The following is a 17,040-nucleotide window of genomic DNA, read 5'->3' on the forward strand; positions in this document are numbered from 1 at the left end:
AAATGAGAAAATGCTTACACGATTATGTATAACCGAACTAGATACTGGATCCAAAACGTGGCGCTTTTTCTGTCCAATGAGAATTGTTCGGCTTATGTACTGGCTAGGAAAGCCCTCTAGCTTCCGGGTTTATTTTCTGAGTGCCCATTGAATATGTGCAATACTGTTTCTCCTGCTTTGTCATATCACGGAAAAGCACAGGTGTATTTAATTAAAGGAAAGACAACTGAAATCCATTTGGCTGCTTCAGTTTTAGGCCCCTGGTGGTATTGCATGCTGGTTCACTGTCACACTTCCACGGTTTACTGGGACTCCTGAACACAACAGAGACACTGTTATGCTAATGTTCATTTTTAAAATGTATTAACACCTGGGTTCTTTGAGACTGTGTGATGATTGTTTATGGGACTGTGGGACAGTGTGTGTGTGTGTGTGTGCATGTAGTGACCTTGATTTCCAACTGTTGCCACATGGCCAAAGTCACGCCCAATAGTGTTGTTGGGGCGTCAAGCAGAACATGCAGACAACATGTTTCCTGCTCAGTTAGACCAGCCAATCAAAAAGCCAGTGCTGCAGATTGTGCTGTGTCTCCTGTGAGCACCTGTCCAGCTGTCTCCTCTGTCTCAGCTGTCAGGGCCAGCTCAGGTGCTGTCCATGGTGCTGAATCTGAAACACCCAACTTGAGAGCCATAACTGAAGCTCTTCTTTCTGACACTATTTGTATACATAAAGATTATTAAACAATGGATAAAACAGTACAGAGCTCTTTGTAATAAACAGGTGCTGTTTTATTTCAGTATTTTTAGTAGAGTAATTCTGTTGGTATTTACACTTCTAACTACCCATCAAAGGCAATAATGGTAAAAAGAAAAAAGAAAAAGAAAAAAGAAAGATTAAACAAATCCATGTAAGTGTTAGCTTTGTTATGAATATTGATATTAAAATGAATGTTTTAGGGGCGGCATGGTGCAGTGGTTAGCACTGTCGCCTCGTAGCAAGAGGGTTCCAGGTTCGAATCCCGGTCTGGGCCCTTCTATGTGGAGTTTGCATGTTCTCCCTGGTTCTCCGGGTACTCCAGGTACTCCGGCTTCCTCCCACAATCCCAAAAACATGCCTACATTGCCCCAAGGTGTGAGTGTGAGAGTGTGTGTTTGTCTGTCTTTGTGTCAGCCCTGCATTTGACTGACAACCAGTCCAGGATGTACCCCGCCTCTCGCCCAAAGCTAACAACAACAAAAGAAAAGCAGCCTGACACAAAATCACCTTGAATTAATTTGTATTCTCACTTGCTGAAAGAAAACGTGCCTACTCCACAACCAGTCCCATTTCTAGCTGCCTGACAAGTAGAAGTCCAAAATCCATGGTTCTTTTAGCTCTGTTTTGGTGCCCACCAGTTTAGCTCAGTTAGCTATTACACACTGGCACTGAGGCTACTTAACCAAGCTCACTTAACACACCCAGGTTGCGTACATGTCATTCCCATGTAAATTTCAGAAATGCTTTGGCATAGCAAAAATACAGGAAGTGGTACCCAAGGATGTGGACAGGAACAGCTGGGGGCTTTTCAACTGAAGAGGACAGTGACATATCTTTCCTCTTAGAATACAGCAGAATATCACTTTTATACTGTTTGAAATGGAAAACATACACACAGGACCAAGAAATAAAGACTTATGAAATCATACCACAAAATCACTCAGAATCTCTTTAAACCGTAGCCGATGTGTGTGCGGCCATATGCGTGTTTACGTGCGTGTAGGGCGGGTGGGCAGGAAAGGGGCGTAGAATAAGCAACAGCATCACAGGCTAACGCAGCCTCCCATCATGCCATTAATCTCCGCCTGTGGACCGTGTGACCGTCGCCCAGGTTGCCTTCATCCGTCCTGTCACCCGAAGGACTGCGTGTCGGACCGGCTTGATGTAATCTCTAGGTGTCCTCTGTAGCGATGAGACCGACAGAGTGATAAAGGAGCATCTCCTCCTAGTGTTTCTTTTTCTCCAGGAGCGGAGCTTGGCTTTCACTCTCCTACCGGCGGAGATATGAGGAATCCACTGGCCGCTTTAGCCCTGACATTCTGGCTATTTCTAGAGGTGAGCGATGCCTGCCTTTATTATTAGCGACGATATTATTCAAGCTTTGACAGACAGGGACAGAAAGGTCACCTTTGTCTTTTCAGTGTTTTATTATCATGTAGAGACGTTAAGTGGTTTTATCGGTGAGCCAGCTGGCTTGCCTGTCATGTACCTCCGCTACGTGCCGCTCCGTATTGTTTTGAGGCGCTGTTCGCCGAATTCAAAAACACAATTCAATATTGTTTCGCTAAACGCCCAAAATGAAACGCATCGTAGAGGATATGCTGAGATCTTTCGAACAAATATGGCATCTTCTGGTAACTTCGGCGTGCAATTGAACCACCAAGAAACACTTCACATCAATAAAATATTAACTTTAAGATTGGCCGGCTCTGTTACATACCACCATCTCGATGTGGGATTTTAAAAGATGCGAGGACGGAAAAGAAATGTGAAAAGAGGTGAATCTGGAGGTATAATATGCAAAGAGGTGTACTTTTTTTTTTGTTCTTGTTAGCATATTAAATTGCCCGCTGAGATGCTCGGTGCAAACAGAGACGCCAAGTAGGCTAACGCGCTACCTGTGATTCTACCATCCTTTGTCCTCGTTCCCAGACTGCCCCTAACCGCTCACTGGGTTACTGGGCCTGTAGGACACACTCACACACACTCACACACACTCACACAGGGTAGATGTATGGCAGGCAAGAGGGGTGGAATTCACAATTCAGTTTATCTTTGTGTCATTAGGGGTCACTTTATGTTGCTTTATGTCATTTGTGGTGTCACCTAACACTGATTTTGTTTTGTTTTTTTAAATATCTTGATACACCCATAGTTAGACTTTTCATGAAGCCACTCTGGTGCCACCAAAAGCGCTCCTCCTCTTGTCTTCACCTTTTATCACATCGCTTTATCTTTTATCACAGACTCTTGTTGTTTTAAATTGAGTTTGAGGATCATTTAAGCAGAATGAAGGGACAACGGTGAGCTCTTATTTTATTTTACAGTACTTTGAAGGTAACATAATGTGGTCACGATCCCCACTTTTCCTGCCACTCCAATACCGCTGACACCCATGTCTATTCATGTATTATTAACTCACACCATTATTATTTTATTTCATTCAGCTGACTTAGTGAGCGCATCCATTTTGAATGTTAGCAGGCAGCTGAGAAGGAATCAAACCCTCAGACCAAGTGGTGTTAGGCAGACTGCTGTGTTCTCTTTGATGAGTGCTCCTGACTACCTGTGTGTCTGGGTTTAGGCTTCAGATGTTTGATGAACTTTGACCAACAAAAACGTATGTCAGCATAAGCCTGTCACGGTGGACTGCAATGTGACTCCTGAGTGAAACCAGGATATGGTGTGAAATTTGACTTAAGGAGAATCAAAATTCAAGATATAAGCCTTGCATTCTAACAGATAATGTTTATTTATGAGGGATTTTGGACACTAATATTGCTAACTGCTAACACAAAGACGGACAAACTTGACAAAAAAATAAACAATTACTTCAGATTTGTCAAATTGTCTATTGTGCACACTTGGCAGATCTCGATTCCTATCATGATAATTAATTGTCTGGGAGCTGTTGCGACGGAGAGTTTTCTCATTTTCAGGATAATAAGAGGTGTCTGCCATTCTTTTTCATAGTGCATGGCTGAGCTTTCATCTGGACTCAGATGATCTGCTGTATATGTGCCAAAACACTTGTCATGTAATGGGTTAAGGGGACTAATGGAGACTGATTTAGGCTTAACTGTTGGCAGTGATATGAGGGTCACTGACATGGGTTCCAGTAATGCAGGATTATTTGTAGTTAAGAAGAGAGCTGATGGGTGCTTGAAGCCTCCATGTACGAACACACTCCATACACACTTAAAGGTTCTCTGTTGAATTTTCTCTTAAACAAACAAAAGTTATATTTCCAGTCTGTGTTTCTCACCAAAACACACTGTCTGAATGCATTTTCTTTGCGAACATTTCCAAAGTTGTTTTTTATAAGTATTTTAAATTCACCATTGTTTACATCCAAGTTTACATATGTGATAGGCATTCATAGAAAAACTCCAAAAGCTCAAAAATAAACAACCTTTAAATGTCTAGTTGTAGCATCAGTGAAACGAGACCAAACCTTTGTATTGTTGGGAGTTTTAGAGCCATGACAAAGACCTAAACCGGCCTGAAACAGACTAGGCAGCCTTTGTTTTTAGCTGAGCTAACTGCCAGAAATCCCTATTTTTCACCTTGTCCCTAAGACTCCAAAATGAAGCAGTTGTTGATCACTTGCGCCCCCCACCAGCTGGTTAAGAGGGGTCAGGAATCAGCAGTCAATGTAGAAAAGAGAGCATTGGCGTTGCTGATATTTCAAATTGAAGGTGATATAATTAAGCCCCGATTTTTTTCACCCTGTCATTCTCATTTAAACCTGGGGCCCCGGGGTCCACTCCAAGGTTTGTGCCTTCTAAAAGGCAGTTTTTCCTCACCAGTTTTGCCAAGCGCTTGCTCATGGGGGTTTTGCTGGGTTTTGTTGGGTCTCTCTCAAAATCAAATTAAAGAGTTTGGTCTCACTCTGCTCTAATTGGTGAGTGTCATGAGATAACTTTTGTTGTGTTGGCGCTATATAAATAAACTGAATTGAATTAAAACAAACAAACAAAAAAGAGGTGGCTCAAAAATGGAGGTCTGAACTGAACCATGGGTTGGAAGAATCTTATACATGTAGTAGGATCTCAGTACAGAACAGGATTCCAGCAAAGCATGTGGAGATACTTGCAATGTATTCAGTGTGAAAGCATTTTGCATCGTTTTGCAACATTTTTATGGTTGAACAATATGTTCTCTCTCAGGCAGACTTTGAGTGATGTATGTGCTCATTTGCAAAGCGTATTAATAGTGAAAGGATATTACTGTAAGAGCTGCCAACCCATTTAAATGGATCTTGTGATTCCATGTCCCAGAGTGAAGGTATGGCACAGTTCTATGAAAAGTATCTTGTGTTTTGTAGACCTTTTATGCCTCGTCTGCTTCTCAGATACACAAGTCTGTACCTGTTCTTGTTTTATTGAATTGTCATTGAACAATTCCACTTTAATATATTTATATATATGTTTTGACATTTTGCAAGTTTTTTTGAAAAATGTCAACATTTATACAAATTCCATAAATTTATATCTGTGTTGTGGGTAAACCATGTCAGAATCTGCCTTGAGAATCCATCCATATGTAATTGTGTCAATAATCCAATAACAGAAGTGCCACTGGAAATGAACAGTCTGAATACAGATGATTTAGTATTATTACAGTGAAGTAGGAAACATCTTTTAGCAGTTCAACTTGTTTGTAGATTCTGGATTTTTAATGATAAGAAGGAATAGATCACTTTAGTGATTGAATTTTTATGGGGAAAGAACATACATCTAGAGAGAGAAGTATTGGGCCACCTCCCCATTACACCAACTGGGACTTTAATGACATGGCATCCTAAAACACATGGACAGCTTTGCAGCTATAACAGCTTCCACTCTTTTGCGAAGGCTTTCCACAAGAATTTGGAGAATTTCTGTGGGAATTTTTTTCCATTCATGCAATAGAGCATTTCTGAGATCAGGCACTGATGTTGGACCAAAAGGCCTGGCTTGCAGTTTCTGTTCCAGTTCATCCCAAAGGTGTTGGATGGGGTTGAGGTCAGGACTCTGTGTGGGCCAGTCAAGTTCTTCCACACCAAACTCATCCAACCATGTCTTTATGGAGCTTTGCTTTGTGCACTGGGGCACAGTCATGCTGGAATAGAAAAAGGCCTTCCCCCAACTGTTATAACATAACAGCATAACATTGTCCAGAATGTCTTGATATGCTGAAGCATTAAGATTTCCCTTCACTGGAAGTAAGGGGCCAAGCACAACCTCTGAAAAATAAGTCCATCGCAATGCTTTTGTCCATACAGTGTATCAGATACACGTTATCGTTAAAAGTGGAGGAGTAGGGGAATTTATATCCATGTTAAAACATGACTATCTGTATGGTGACCTACCACCTTCTTCAGTGTTCAGAGACCTTGTGGGACCTTCGGTTCTCCACAGCAGAGGTCTGCAAATGAGGCCAAGACACTGCATGAAGTAAAAGGAACAGGTGCATGCCGGTGTTCTACAGTGGGAAGTTAGTTATTGTTGTTTGACCCATTGATTTGGCCCACTCATAACCACAGTCAGCAGTTGCAGCAGCACCAGTAGCTGAGACACACAGCTCATGGAGGTGATTAATGTAGGTAGCAAGCTACTTTAAAACCCTCAGCGCCTGACTCTTGAAAAAATGTCTCCTTAAATTCAAAATGTATCTGAGAATCGTCATGTTTCATTTTTTTACACTATCAGAGTAATCCAGTGATAGCTGACTGTACATCCATGGGTACACTGCAGGCCAGGAACTGCTAATAGCTAATTCAGCATACTTTTAAAGGTGGGGTTGGCAACGTATTTTAGAAGTATTTTTTTGTTATATGTTTTATTGTATGCACTGTGGCTGTGACAGACTGTCATTCAGCAGCTAGCACAGTCAGCACAATTCACATACCCGCCACAGTGAACAGTAACTGCTGGACTGGGCAACCTTTTCAGGTTGAGTTGTGTTCATGACAGCTGTTTTGCATGTTCATATGACTTGTGACATTTCCAGGTATTTATGTGTTTATTAGCCTAGAAACACTGGAACTATGGTGCAGTCAGTGTGCTTTCATGTGGCTTTAGAGGAAAGCCTGAAAGAGGAAATTTTATTTTGGCTATATACTTTCAAAATCTAGCTACTCTTCATTGTTTTTCCAACTTTACCAAACCCAGTGTTAATGGTGCCAGCTTAATGGGGCTCAAAATCTGAACAATTATTGGCTTCCGTGAAACTGGGCTTCCATGGCAAAATATACTTCCTGTTTCCATTCTCTCCAGGGCAGTGTGAGAACTGTAGTTCATGTCTTCTTAAAGCATCATAATGTAAAACCAGGTCCATGAATTTGCCTCTGCATTATCGATCCCATCCTGGGTACACATTCTGAATGTCTGCTCCTTTCTATGGATTTGATGACCCCCTTTTCTTACACAACAAAGAGCGACTGATATTTTGAGTTGAGTTGTTCAGGCCACTGTATCCCCTCTTGTGCTAGAGCAGGCTTGTTTGTGTGCAGTCGTCCAGTTAATTACATGGATTGTATAATAAATAGTGGCCGGAGCAACCATGACGTCACTTATTGTTTTGTGAACTGCAGGTCTGAAGCCTCGAGCCTCACAAGTTTACATACAATCAGACTTTTTTTTCACCCCCTTGCTTGCCATTAAAAAGCATCCAGTTTTAAGGCAATTCTACATTGAGTTCTCTTTAGACCGAGAAACTCTATGTACTTATTATGTCTGTTGTTCATACACAGCCTTTTTCCAGGCTTGCAAAGATGTTCTTTCTGTCTCTTCCTGCAATTAAGATATGATTGGATTATCACCGACTGTTGAATCCTATCAGCTGGAGTGAAATCAGAAATCTGGGTTTTGTTCCAATCCTCCATTTTATTTTTCTTATCCAGCGAGGAACTGGGGTAAGAGCAACATTTTTCAAATCTTCCTGGGGGATCGTGAGATGTTCCCAGAGAAAATGAGATACATAATTCCACCAGGGAGTTCTGGGTCTACCCTGGGTTGTCCTAACATTCTGACATTCCCAGAGAACCGCTAAAGGAAGGTGCTTGAGAGACATCCTATTCAGATGCCCGGACCACCTCAGCTTGGTCCTGTTTGAAACTCGTTTCGGCCATGTGGCTGTCATCTTATTCTTCTAATCACTTCACAGAGCTCCTGACCATAGGCGAGAGTTTGAATTGAGATCAGTTGGAAAATTATTACTGCTGATGCCTAGGCGATCTGCTTGTCCATTTCATCCTCTATATTTAAAGTCACTTATGAACAAACCCCAAGATATTTAAACTCATTCACTTTACAAAAGCAGAGATGCAATTCTGAGGTTCCCAAAACTTGTGCCTCCCTCTGTGCCTTCAGATCCCCCATGATTATCACAAAAGTGACTGGAAACAAGGGGTTCACCATTGATGAAAAAGTCCCCAGTACCTCATGCTTCTGCAGTACCTCCCATAGGATTCTCAATTCATGTAGACTGGAAAAATCAAACTCACATGTCCCACCCAACAACCCTGCAGAGCGGATTTTTGTTCCAGAAGTAAGAAAACTTTATTTAAACCACAGTAGTTTTAGACAACTCAACATTTGAAAAGATAACATGACAGAAAAGGCATGGGGATATATATGGACAAGGAATTACCATTGGAATGGTCTGTAATTTAATAGGAGTTGTAATGTTGAATGTTGACATTAAAATTAAAACATGAATATAGCACTTAATTCTACTTATATAAATATAAATTATACATACTGCAAATATGAACAAGACTTAAACCAAATACTAAGAATGACCTCATAGACAAATGAAACAGTCAGTGAGGGAACGCAGAGGGTTACAGATCCTAGTGGAATGGCAGCTAGACTGGAAGTGATGACAGGGCTGTGGTGGCGGACCCAAACTTTCGCTGCTATCAAAAACAGAGGTGTTTTGGTTGATCGCAGTTGGCAATTGCCCTCTCTGGCAGATGAAGGTTGTTTGAATGTGTGAAACACTGGTGTGAAAGTGGTTTTGACACATGCTCTGGGGAAAAATAACAGTAACATGCCACTTTTGTCCAACCTCAATGTTCTAGGTGTTAAGGTCCAGAATTTAACCCTGTCTGGTATTAATTCTGCTGATTGCAAAATTAGCAGCCTTGCAGTTCAGGATTCGTTGTATTGAAATGATTAATCTGTATCGGTTGGAATGTCTGCGAGGAAACACTGATAGCGTACTGAGGTAACAGATCTGCAGGCTGATAGCAACTGACTGTAATGGCTGGGCCTGTAAGTACCTACCCACTAGGTCTCACATTGACCCATATAGAAGACTTAAAATGTCTAAATAAATACAAATCATGGCTGCCATAGATTAGATCATACTCTAATTAGATTAGATCCTAATCTAAAAAAGGCACTAAACCCTGCCTTTTTAACAAAAGAGAACAACTGCCCACTAACACACACACACAAGCAGACCAGTGTTAACAGATGTTGCTGTTGCACATGACATAAGAGACTTCCTCTGGCTATTTCCTCCTAACTGTTGTCTCCACTTGAGGCCAAACACATACTCAAGCAAATGATGCTTGTTGGCCTGTTCTTCTTGCTAATGGCAGAGGAGTCTATGCAGTCAACAGAGATCAATAAGACAGGAAGGAGAGGGAGATGCGTTGGAAATGGGAGGAAAGGAAGAAAGGAGTAAAGCACAGACAACTGGAAGACAGAATGTTACTGTCAAGCAAAAGAAATTTTGAAGGCCTGAAAGGAGACAAATATAATCATTTTGAATTTTTAAAAGCTGTCATTTATGTAAATGCATCAATATTCAGATTCTCTTTGGCCATTTTAGTGCTAAGATAATGACAAAATTTGCAGTGTGCTTGTTATTGTATATCAGGATTTAGAGACTATAAGAGATAAGCTGCCTTAAAATCCTGGCTATTCAGAAAACATTTCATTTTTGATGTCCAAAATGATCAAAATGCCTTGTTACAAAATGTTTGTAACACTGCAAGCTGCAAAACTTTACATGAGTTTGAAGGTCCTGCGTTGGAGCAAAGGTGTGTTCAGTGTTGTCTGACTTTTCATGTCTGAGCTTCTTTATTGACCTGTTTTTCACAGCCTCATCTACTGCATCCTGCACCTTCAAAGGCAAAACACATCCTGATCACTGCACACACACTCTAGCCTCTAAAGCTTTAATGTGCGGTGTAGAACCTTTTGAACTATTCATCCCCCAAGTATCCTCTGGCCAAAACCCATCTGAGCTGCTTTTAAAACAGGGAAACACATTCTGTGGTTGCGTAACGGTCATTTTTGTCCTGTGGGAGCACAGAGGGACATTTTCCTCTGCTGTCAGCGCTTTCACTGAGCTCTAATTAAAGAAATACAATGAACAGAGCTGGATGGTGACCATTGCTGGCAAAGTGTTGGGGATTGGATAACAATTAGGTCTAAATTAATATAGATTAATAGCATTAAAGTCAAAATTTGTGAAATTAAAGCTTTTTTATTCTAGCTATTTTTATATCTATATCAGAATTTTTATATTACATATGAATATATGATCATTGCTTTTGTCCTGTTTCTTTGCATGTACTGTTCACAGAATGCTAATGAAATAGTTTTCATTAATTTTGCCTACACTCACATCCATCCTGCCAGGGGCGACATTGTTAAATGAGTCATACAGAGGCTAATGTTGGCCTGAATGTTGTAAGATATGAGGCCTAAAGCTGATTCTGAGGAGAACTGAGAGTGAAGATCATTCTTATCATAGCCCCGGCTGTTCATAGGATCTGCTTCAGTAGCACTGAGGCAAGCAAAAAGGAATTGACTGCAGTCAGAAAAGAGGACATATTGATGCAGAGAGGAAGGCACATAAATTGATGGTGCTTGCATGAAGTTAATGGGGCATCCTTTCTAAAGCCTTAGAACTTGTGCTTAGTTACTAGCTGTGGCTGATATAAAGAAATACATTAATGGTCTCAAGGAGATGAATATAAATGACATGGGTGACCCTCTTATATTTTCTCTCACACCGCTTTCAGGTCCAGACAATGTTAGCATGCAGATGTTAGCATTTATCTCAAAGCACTGCTGTGCCTTAGTACAGCCTTAGTACAGCACAGGCAAATTGTAGATAGAAATGTGAAGAGCTTATTCATGCTTCCATGAGGGTGACCCTATAATTTTAATAAGCCAATCACTTTTATTCTTCAGATTGGGCTTTTTTTTATTTTTATTTTTATTTTTTTTATTGAACGTTGTCACAAAATAGATGGCAATAGAGACAGAAGATTGAGTGAACCAGCTCATTGTTCCTCAGACAGCAGTTTAACTCTGAAGATTTGATCACGCACTTCCTGTGTGGAGAAGAATTCCCACCAGAGAACACAATCCGGACGTACAGTGGATGTACATTCCCTCTCTGAGTAAGAGAGGCTGACATGTTGTTCTCTGCTGCGACTCTACTTTGTGAACATCTCCCCAGCCATCTCTCTTTCTCTCTGTCTCACTCCCTGTGTGTGTGTGTGTGTGTGTGTGTGTTTCTGCCATTTCCTCTCAGTCCAAGTGCCACAGTGTGGTCCCATTCTCCACCAGTAGCCTGACAAATAACCTATTGTGTTGCCATGTTGTGAGCCACCAAAACAGCTTGACGTGGCATGCCACCCCACAGCTCTGCTCCACACAGATCAGAGCTGTTGGATTTTGTACATTCTTGATTCCTCATTGTATTCTTCTGGGCCTGTATTTATTAAATTGCTAAAAGAAAAAAAAAATAACATAAATGAAACACAGAACAAAAAGTCCTTAACTTATGCATTTACCTATAAACTTTAGCATAAGCTTTTAGATTTGACAGAGCTTCCAGAAGTCTCTTAATTGGTCAAGAATAAATAAAGTTATTGCTAGTAAACAGTTAGTCTCTGCACATTATGCGCCCCAGCATCCGCTGACCATTTTACGTGACCATCATTTTACATGGCCTACCACTTCATGGTTGAGCTGCTATCCTTCCCAATCGCTTCCACTTTGTTATAATACCACTGACAGTTGACTGTGGAATATTGTGTAGTGAGGAAATTTCATGATTGGATTTGTTGCACAGGTGGCATCCTATCACAGAACCATGTTGGAATTCACTGCGCTTCTGAGAGCGACCCATTCTTTCAAAAATGTTTGTAGAAGCAGTCTGCGTGCCTCTCTTTCTGATTTTGTCTCATTTTCTTGTCTCTTTCCTCCATTTCTTGTCTCTTCAGCACTTTTGTCTCTTCTTGTCATTTTCTGGAGGAAGCCAGTCTATCTACTCTGACCTTCAGTAGTCTATCATATTCAAAGAGAAGATTAATGTAGCATACCTAGCTGGCAAATGAATCAACAGTGCAGATAAAATGAACCATTTATGAGTTAAAGGACCTAACATACACAATGTAACCAATAAGATAAGCAATACCAGTGAAACCTGTGACTCTACAGATGTGCTAGCAGCGCAGACACCAAGGAGAAGGTTCAAGCCGTTTAATAACAAATCTCTCAAAAATAGTGAAGCAATCAAAAACTACATACAAAGGTTCAAGGATTAATCTAGACAGTCCAGGTTGAGGCAAAATTGGTCTGGTTTGGTGTGAGATGTCCAGGGAGCCAGGACATTGAGAAGTCAGGGAAATCCAACAAACAACAGAGGAGCTAGGTGCAGTGGGATGGTGGAGGGAGGTAATGGACCGGGAACAAAAAGAGAGGCAAAATTAATGAAAGAGAATACCAAAGGAGTAATAGCAAAAACCATCAAGATGCAGAGCCTGAAGTGTTGATAACATAGTTAGTGTCAAAACAATCTGGTGAAGGTGGAGCGAGTGAACTGTTCTTTTTAGCAGTAGTCAGGAGTTGATCGCAGTGCGATGGCGGCAGATGGGCAGGTACAGAGGTGGGAAGAGGAAACCAGGTCACCACGCCCAGCTCAGGACATGTTGAAACAAGAGACAGGGAGAGGGGGACAATGAGACAGGGACGAATCAAAACACAAGGGAGGGGGAAAACAGAGGAGAACGTAGGTGTAGTAGGGAGGGAAACAGACAGATCCTAACAAATGTATTTAAAAACAATCCCCACATTTTCCCCTGTAGTGTCTTTCCTTAACTGAGTGAGGGGATGCTTTAGCTGCAGGTGAAACATCAAATTTGCTCTCAAAAACTGCTATGACTTCACTGTACTATGTTTAATTTTCATTTTTATCACCACTGGGAGTTAAGAGAGTTCAATGCTTAACAATGAAATATGATTGAATGTCACATCAATTTCATAACCATATCCAAAAGCTGCATATTTTCAATTGCATTGAAACTCCAGCTCAGCTTGTTATCTTTGAGGAGATGTCCCCGTTTTAACGGAAAGTGATGCTGTGCATGTTGCCTGCCACCCTGAGGCAAGACATGTCCCTGCAGTGTGATTCACTCCATTTAGCACGCTCTCCTCTCTCCGCCTCCAACCATCTCCTTTTCTCTCCCATCTTCACTCTCTCTCTCTCTCTTTCTGTCTCTCTCGCTGTCTCTCTCTCTCTGTATTTCTTCTCAGCACCCCCAGCTTATCCCATACCGTTTTGTTACAGGGCGCAGAACGGTTAAGCTGAAAATCTTCTGTATGCCACTACAAAGCAGGCTGTATTTTCACAGAAGGAGATCATTTCAAAGACAGTTAATTAAAGACGCTCTCCAGACAGCCAGCGTCAGTGCTCTGTGCGTTTTGAACTGAAGCCAGAAATGGAAAAACGAGGGTTCATGCACAAAGGATGCAGGAGGATCCTTGCTGAGTATACTGCTCTGCATGTTATGGTAGACTGGTATCACACAAAGAAAATGTTCCCCTATGTGATAAACGATGCATATTAAATATTTAAAGGTTTAAAGATGTGAGGTTTTTCAGTATTAGGTACTGCATACCCTCAAGACCACTAGAGTGTTGGGCGAAACAGTTTATGCCTCATTATCATTCCAAAGTAATCCAGGAGTCTATATTTAATTCATTGATTCCCCCAATGTAACAGCTGCTCCAAGTTTAAAAAGTATTATTAGCTGGCCTGCTCATTTCTATTGAGATTATCCCAGGGTAGACATAAGCTAAGGTGAACCATCGTTAGCTTTGCACCATTCACCTGTTTTCTCTTGGCCCTCTATGGACTTGGCACCTTTGTTTCTTGTGTGTGTCTGGCCTACAAGTGCCATTTATGTGTTTAGTGTCTGTTTTTCATGATAATCTTAATCTTTCTCTCCTTTACAGTGTATAGAAGCCAAGAAGTACTGCTGGTATTTCGAAGGCGGATACCCCATCTACTTCATGTAAGTACCACAATGTTCCCCCCGAACAACTTTAAACCGATGAATTCCAAACTGCCCACATGGCTGCTTTCAAATGCACTGGCCAACACCTGATACACCCTACCCCTGCAATTCCTAAATACTTCAGGTCTATATCAGGGCAAGGAAACTGATTATTTTTTGTTAGAGTTAGTACTCAAACACACACTTTGTGTGTGTGTCAAAAAACACACACACAAAGAAAACCCTATAACAGTGGTTCTTAACCTTGTGGAGGTACCGAACCCCACCAGTTTCATATGCGCATTCACCGAACCCTTCTTTAGTGAAAAATAAAATATGATTTTTTTCAAATTCAAGACATAGGCATATGTTTTTTTCTACTGAGCGCGCTAAATTCCCTGCAGCACTGATTGGCCAAGCAATGTAACGTGATCATCTGCAGCCAGAACCCCTGAGACCGACTCATCGAACCCCTAGGGTTCGATAGAACCCAGGTTAAGAACCACTATAAGATTAAAGAATATATTTACAGTTCTGTGATCCAGCTTTAATTATTGATTTATGTGTGAACTTATTTTAGCACCTCTCACAGTAATAGAAACACTAACATGTACCACAGGCATTTTTAAGGAAGATATCTCAAATATGACAGCAGTTCTTTCAATTCCGTCATCTTGTTGCTGCCTGTTCTGGACCCTGACTGGAGAATCAGTTCCACCAGTTCCCAGGAACCAGCTCCTAATATTCACATAACAGTTGCGCATGGAAGCCTGAATTAATTATCGCCGTCAGATGTAACCATGGAGAGGGTCTTGCATGTGGGCATAGTGCTTGCGTGTATGCCTACATGTGTGTCTGCATTTGAGCACATATGTCTATTCAGAGCTGATCTCACATACTTCTGGAGACATCTGGCAGTCTTGTTGACGTTGCACTGTCAGCAAGTGGTTCACTATCTTTTACATCAGATATTTCACCTTCCTTTGTTTCAGCCAGATACAAATACTCTTCTTATTTTCATTTTATTTTCAAAATTTTCAGGAAATTTAGTTCAATTTGCATCAAAAATGGATGGAAACTTACATAAAATGCCTAAAATTTGGACTGAGCTGCACAGTACTGAATCAGCCATGTTAGTATGTTGATCAGCATGCACCTCCCTTACACACCAATCAACTGGAGCTAAGCATTGGATTCTTACACTCTTTTCTCAAGGATAGTTTTGCTTATACATACAGATGACATTTTGATAACTTACCCCACGTACTCCAACATTGGTTCATTGGCTTTCTATTTGCAGACAGTAGCTATGATGGTGATCAGGAGGACACAGAGAGAGGAGCATCAGTGAGGAGAGATTATGTTTGTAATAAAAACCAACCTTTCTCCTGCACGTTGTTCTTCCTCGTCCTCTCAGTTTCCCTCTTCAGCATCAATAACAGAAAACAATCCACAACATATTCAAATGAATTACTGACGGAGAGGGGGAAAAAAGAGGCTTTTTGCACAGTCAGTTTATTGCAGAAACTTCTGATTTGATAATAATTGAGCATAGATGATGCACTATATATTTAAATGACATTCCAGCACTGTTGCCTACTTCAGCATTCTGTATTTCCAAATTGGAAATATACCTGTTTGCAATAAACACAAGCAGCCCTTTCAAATAAAATTAAAGCCATAAGCAGGAAGATGTGAGATTCAGGCCTGATGAAGCTAGTTTGATTCTGAGTGAATCTGATAACACACATTTTTCATCATCACTAAGCGTTTAGAGTACAATTATGTCTACTAAGTCTATGTCTTCTTATGTCTACGAAATGTTGTGCTGGCGTAGACAAAGTACAAAAAAGTTTCCAAGAACTATTTACATTACTGTTTTTCACATCAGGCAAATTAGCAAAACATGTTATCATCCATAAGGTTTTTTTGTAGACCACATTGAGCTGTACATATGTGTCAAATCAACTGGAGGGGTAAGGATGCACCTATCAAAATGCATTTTTTAGATTTTGGTTTATGTTTGTCTCCAAAGCATGTGCACCAAATGTGGTGCAATTCTGTCGAGTAGGTTTTCAGATACACATTTGTGGAATTTGTGGCACCTCCATTAGGTAAAGTTAAAATTCATTCAGAAGGTTTTAGCCCAGTTTATCCATTTGGGCTTCATTCTTGTTGCTGCGTTCTTCTGCCTGGAGCCAAATTTAAGAACTTGACACGGATGGTTTGAGGCCTTGATGTTTATGTCTCCTGAGAAAAGACAGTAATTCTCTAAAAAGACAAATATTTCAGGTAAGACTTCTGGTTAAAAACTTTAAACTCTAATTTTTCTCTTGATAATTACAAATTTGTTCTCTGCTGTGCATGAATAATGCTGACACCAGCATTTTAACTAATGGGAATAAAGTTTTTCCAGACTCCTGTAAGCACTGGGCCTGTCCATGTTATCTTATTATTCTCAACAAATCGATAATGCATTTAGAGGCTGCTTTTCTTTGTTTTGAGGCTTACTGAAACTAGTTAAGTGCAGTCATCTGCACCCCAGTGGTACTGCTCATTCACTCTGACACTGATTCAAAGTTAGAATATTAAAGAAGCAAGTAATTAAAACAAGCTACCAAGGAAACTAAATAAACTAAATAAAACTTCATTGTGACATCACAAGGTAAAAAAAGAGAAACAAGAGCTTTCTCATTTCACTTAAATAAAAAAGTCAAAGATAGTGATGGTTTGACGGTTGCTTTGAGTTTGTGCAGGCTTAGTTCAGGTTTCTTGTCAAACCCATAAAAGACCCATGACTAAAACCAAAGATAAAACAAAAGGAATTAATCTGGTTAATCTGAACAAAAGATAAGGAATAATCAGTCATTTGTTACGATGACTCTAATGATGAGGACGTGATGCAATAAGAGAATAGTAAAGAATAATGAGAATCATCAAAGTAATTTCATTGTCTGTACATCCATGGGTGCACTGCAGGAAATGCTAAT

The 17,040-nt window shown here is 40.6% G+C and overlaps 1 protein-coding gene across 2 annotated transcripts in view; it reads left to right on the forward strand.

The window, feature by feature from the left end:
• The window catches only part of vopp1 (VOPP1 WW domain binding protein), a 32,422-nt gene that overhangs the window by 3,006 nt on the left and 12,376 nt on the right, over nucleotides 1–17,040 (forward strand). The window contains exons 1-2 of one of the 2 annotated variants that reach the window (XM_046371999.1): nucleotides 1,791–2,091; nucleotides 14,010–14,068. In XM_046371999.1, the coding sequence (XP_046227955.1) occupies nucleotides 2,041–2,091; nucleotides 14,010–14,068 (110 nt within the window). In that variant the 5' untranslated portion in view covers nucleotides 1,791–2,040. Of the gene's footprint in view, nucleotides 1–1,790; nucleotides 2,092–14,009; nucleotides 14,069–17,040 lie in introns of those variants that run through there. The other variant, XM_046371997.1, reaches the window with a different exon arrangement.

The sequence above is a fragment of the Scatophagus argus genome, chromosome 18 (genome assembly GCF_020382885.2).
Source record: "Scatophagus argus isolate fScaArg1 chromosome 18, fScaArg1.pri, whole genome shotgun sequence".
Classification (NCBI taxonomy): Eukaryota; Metazoa; Chordata; class Actinopteri; family Scatophagidae; genus Scatophagus; species Scatophagus argus.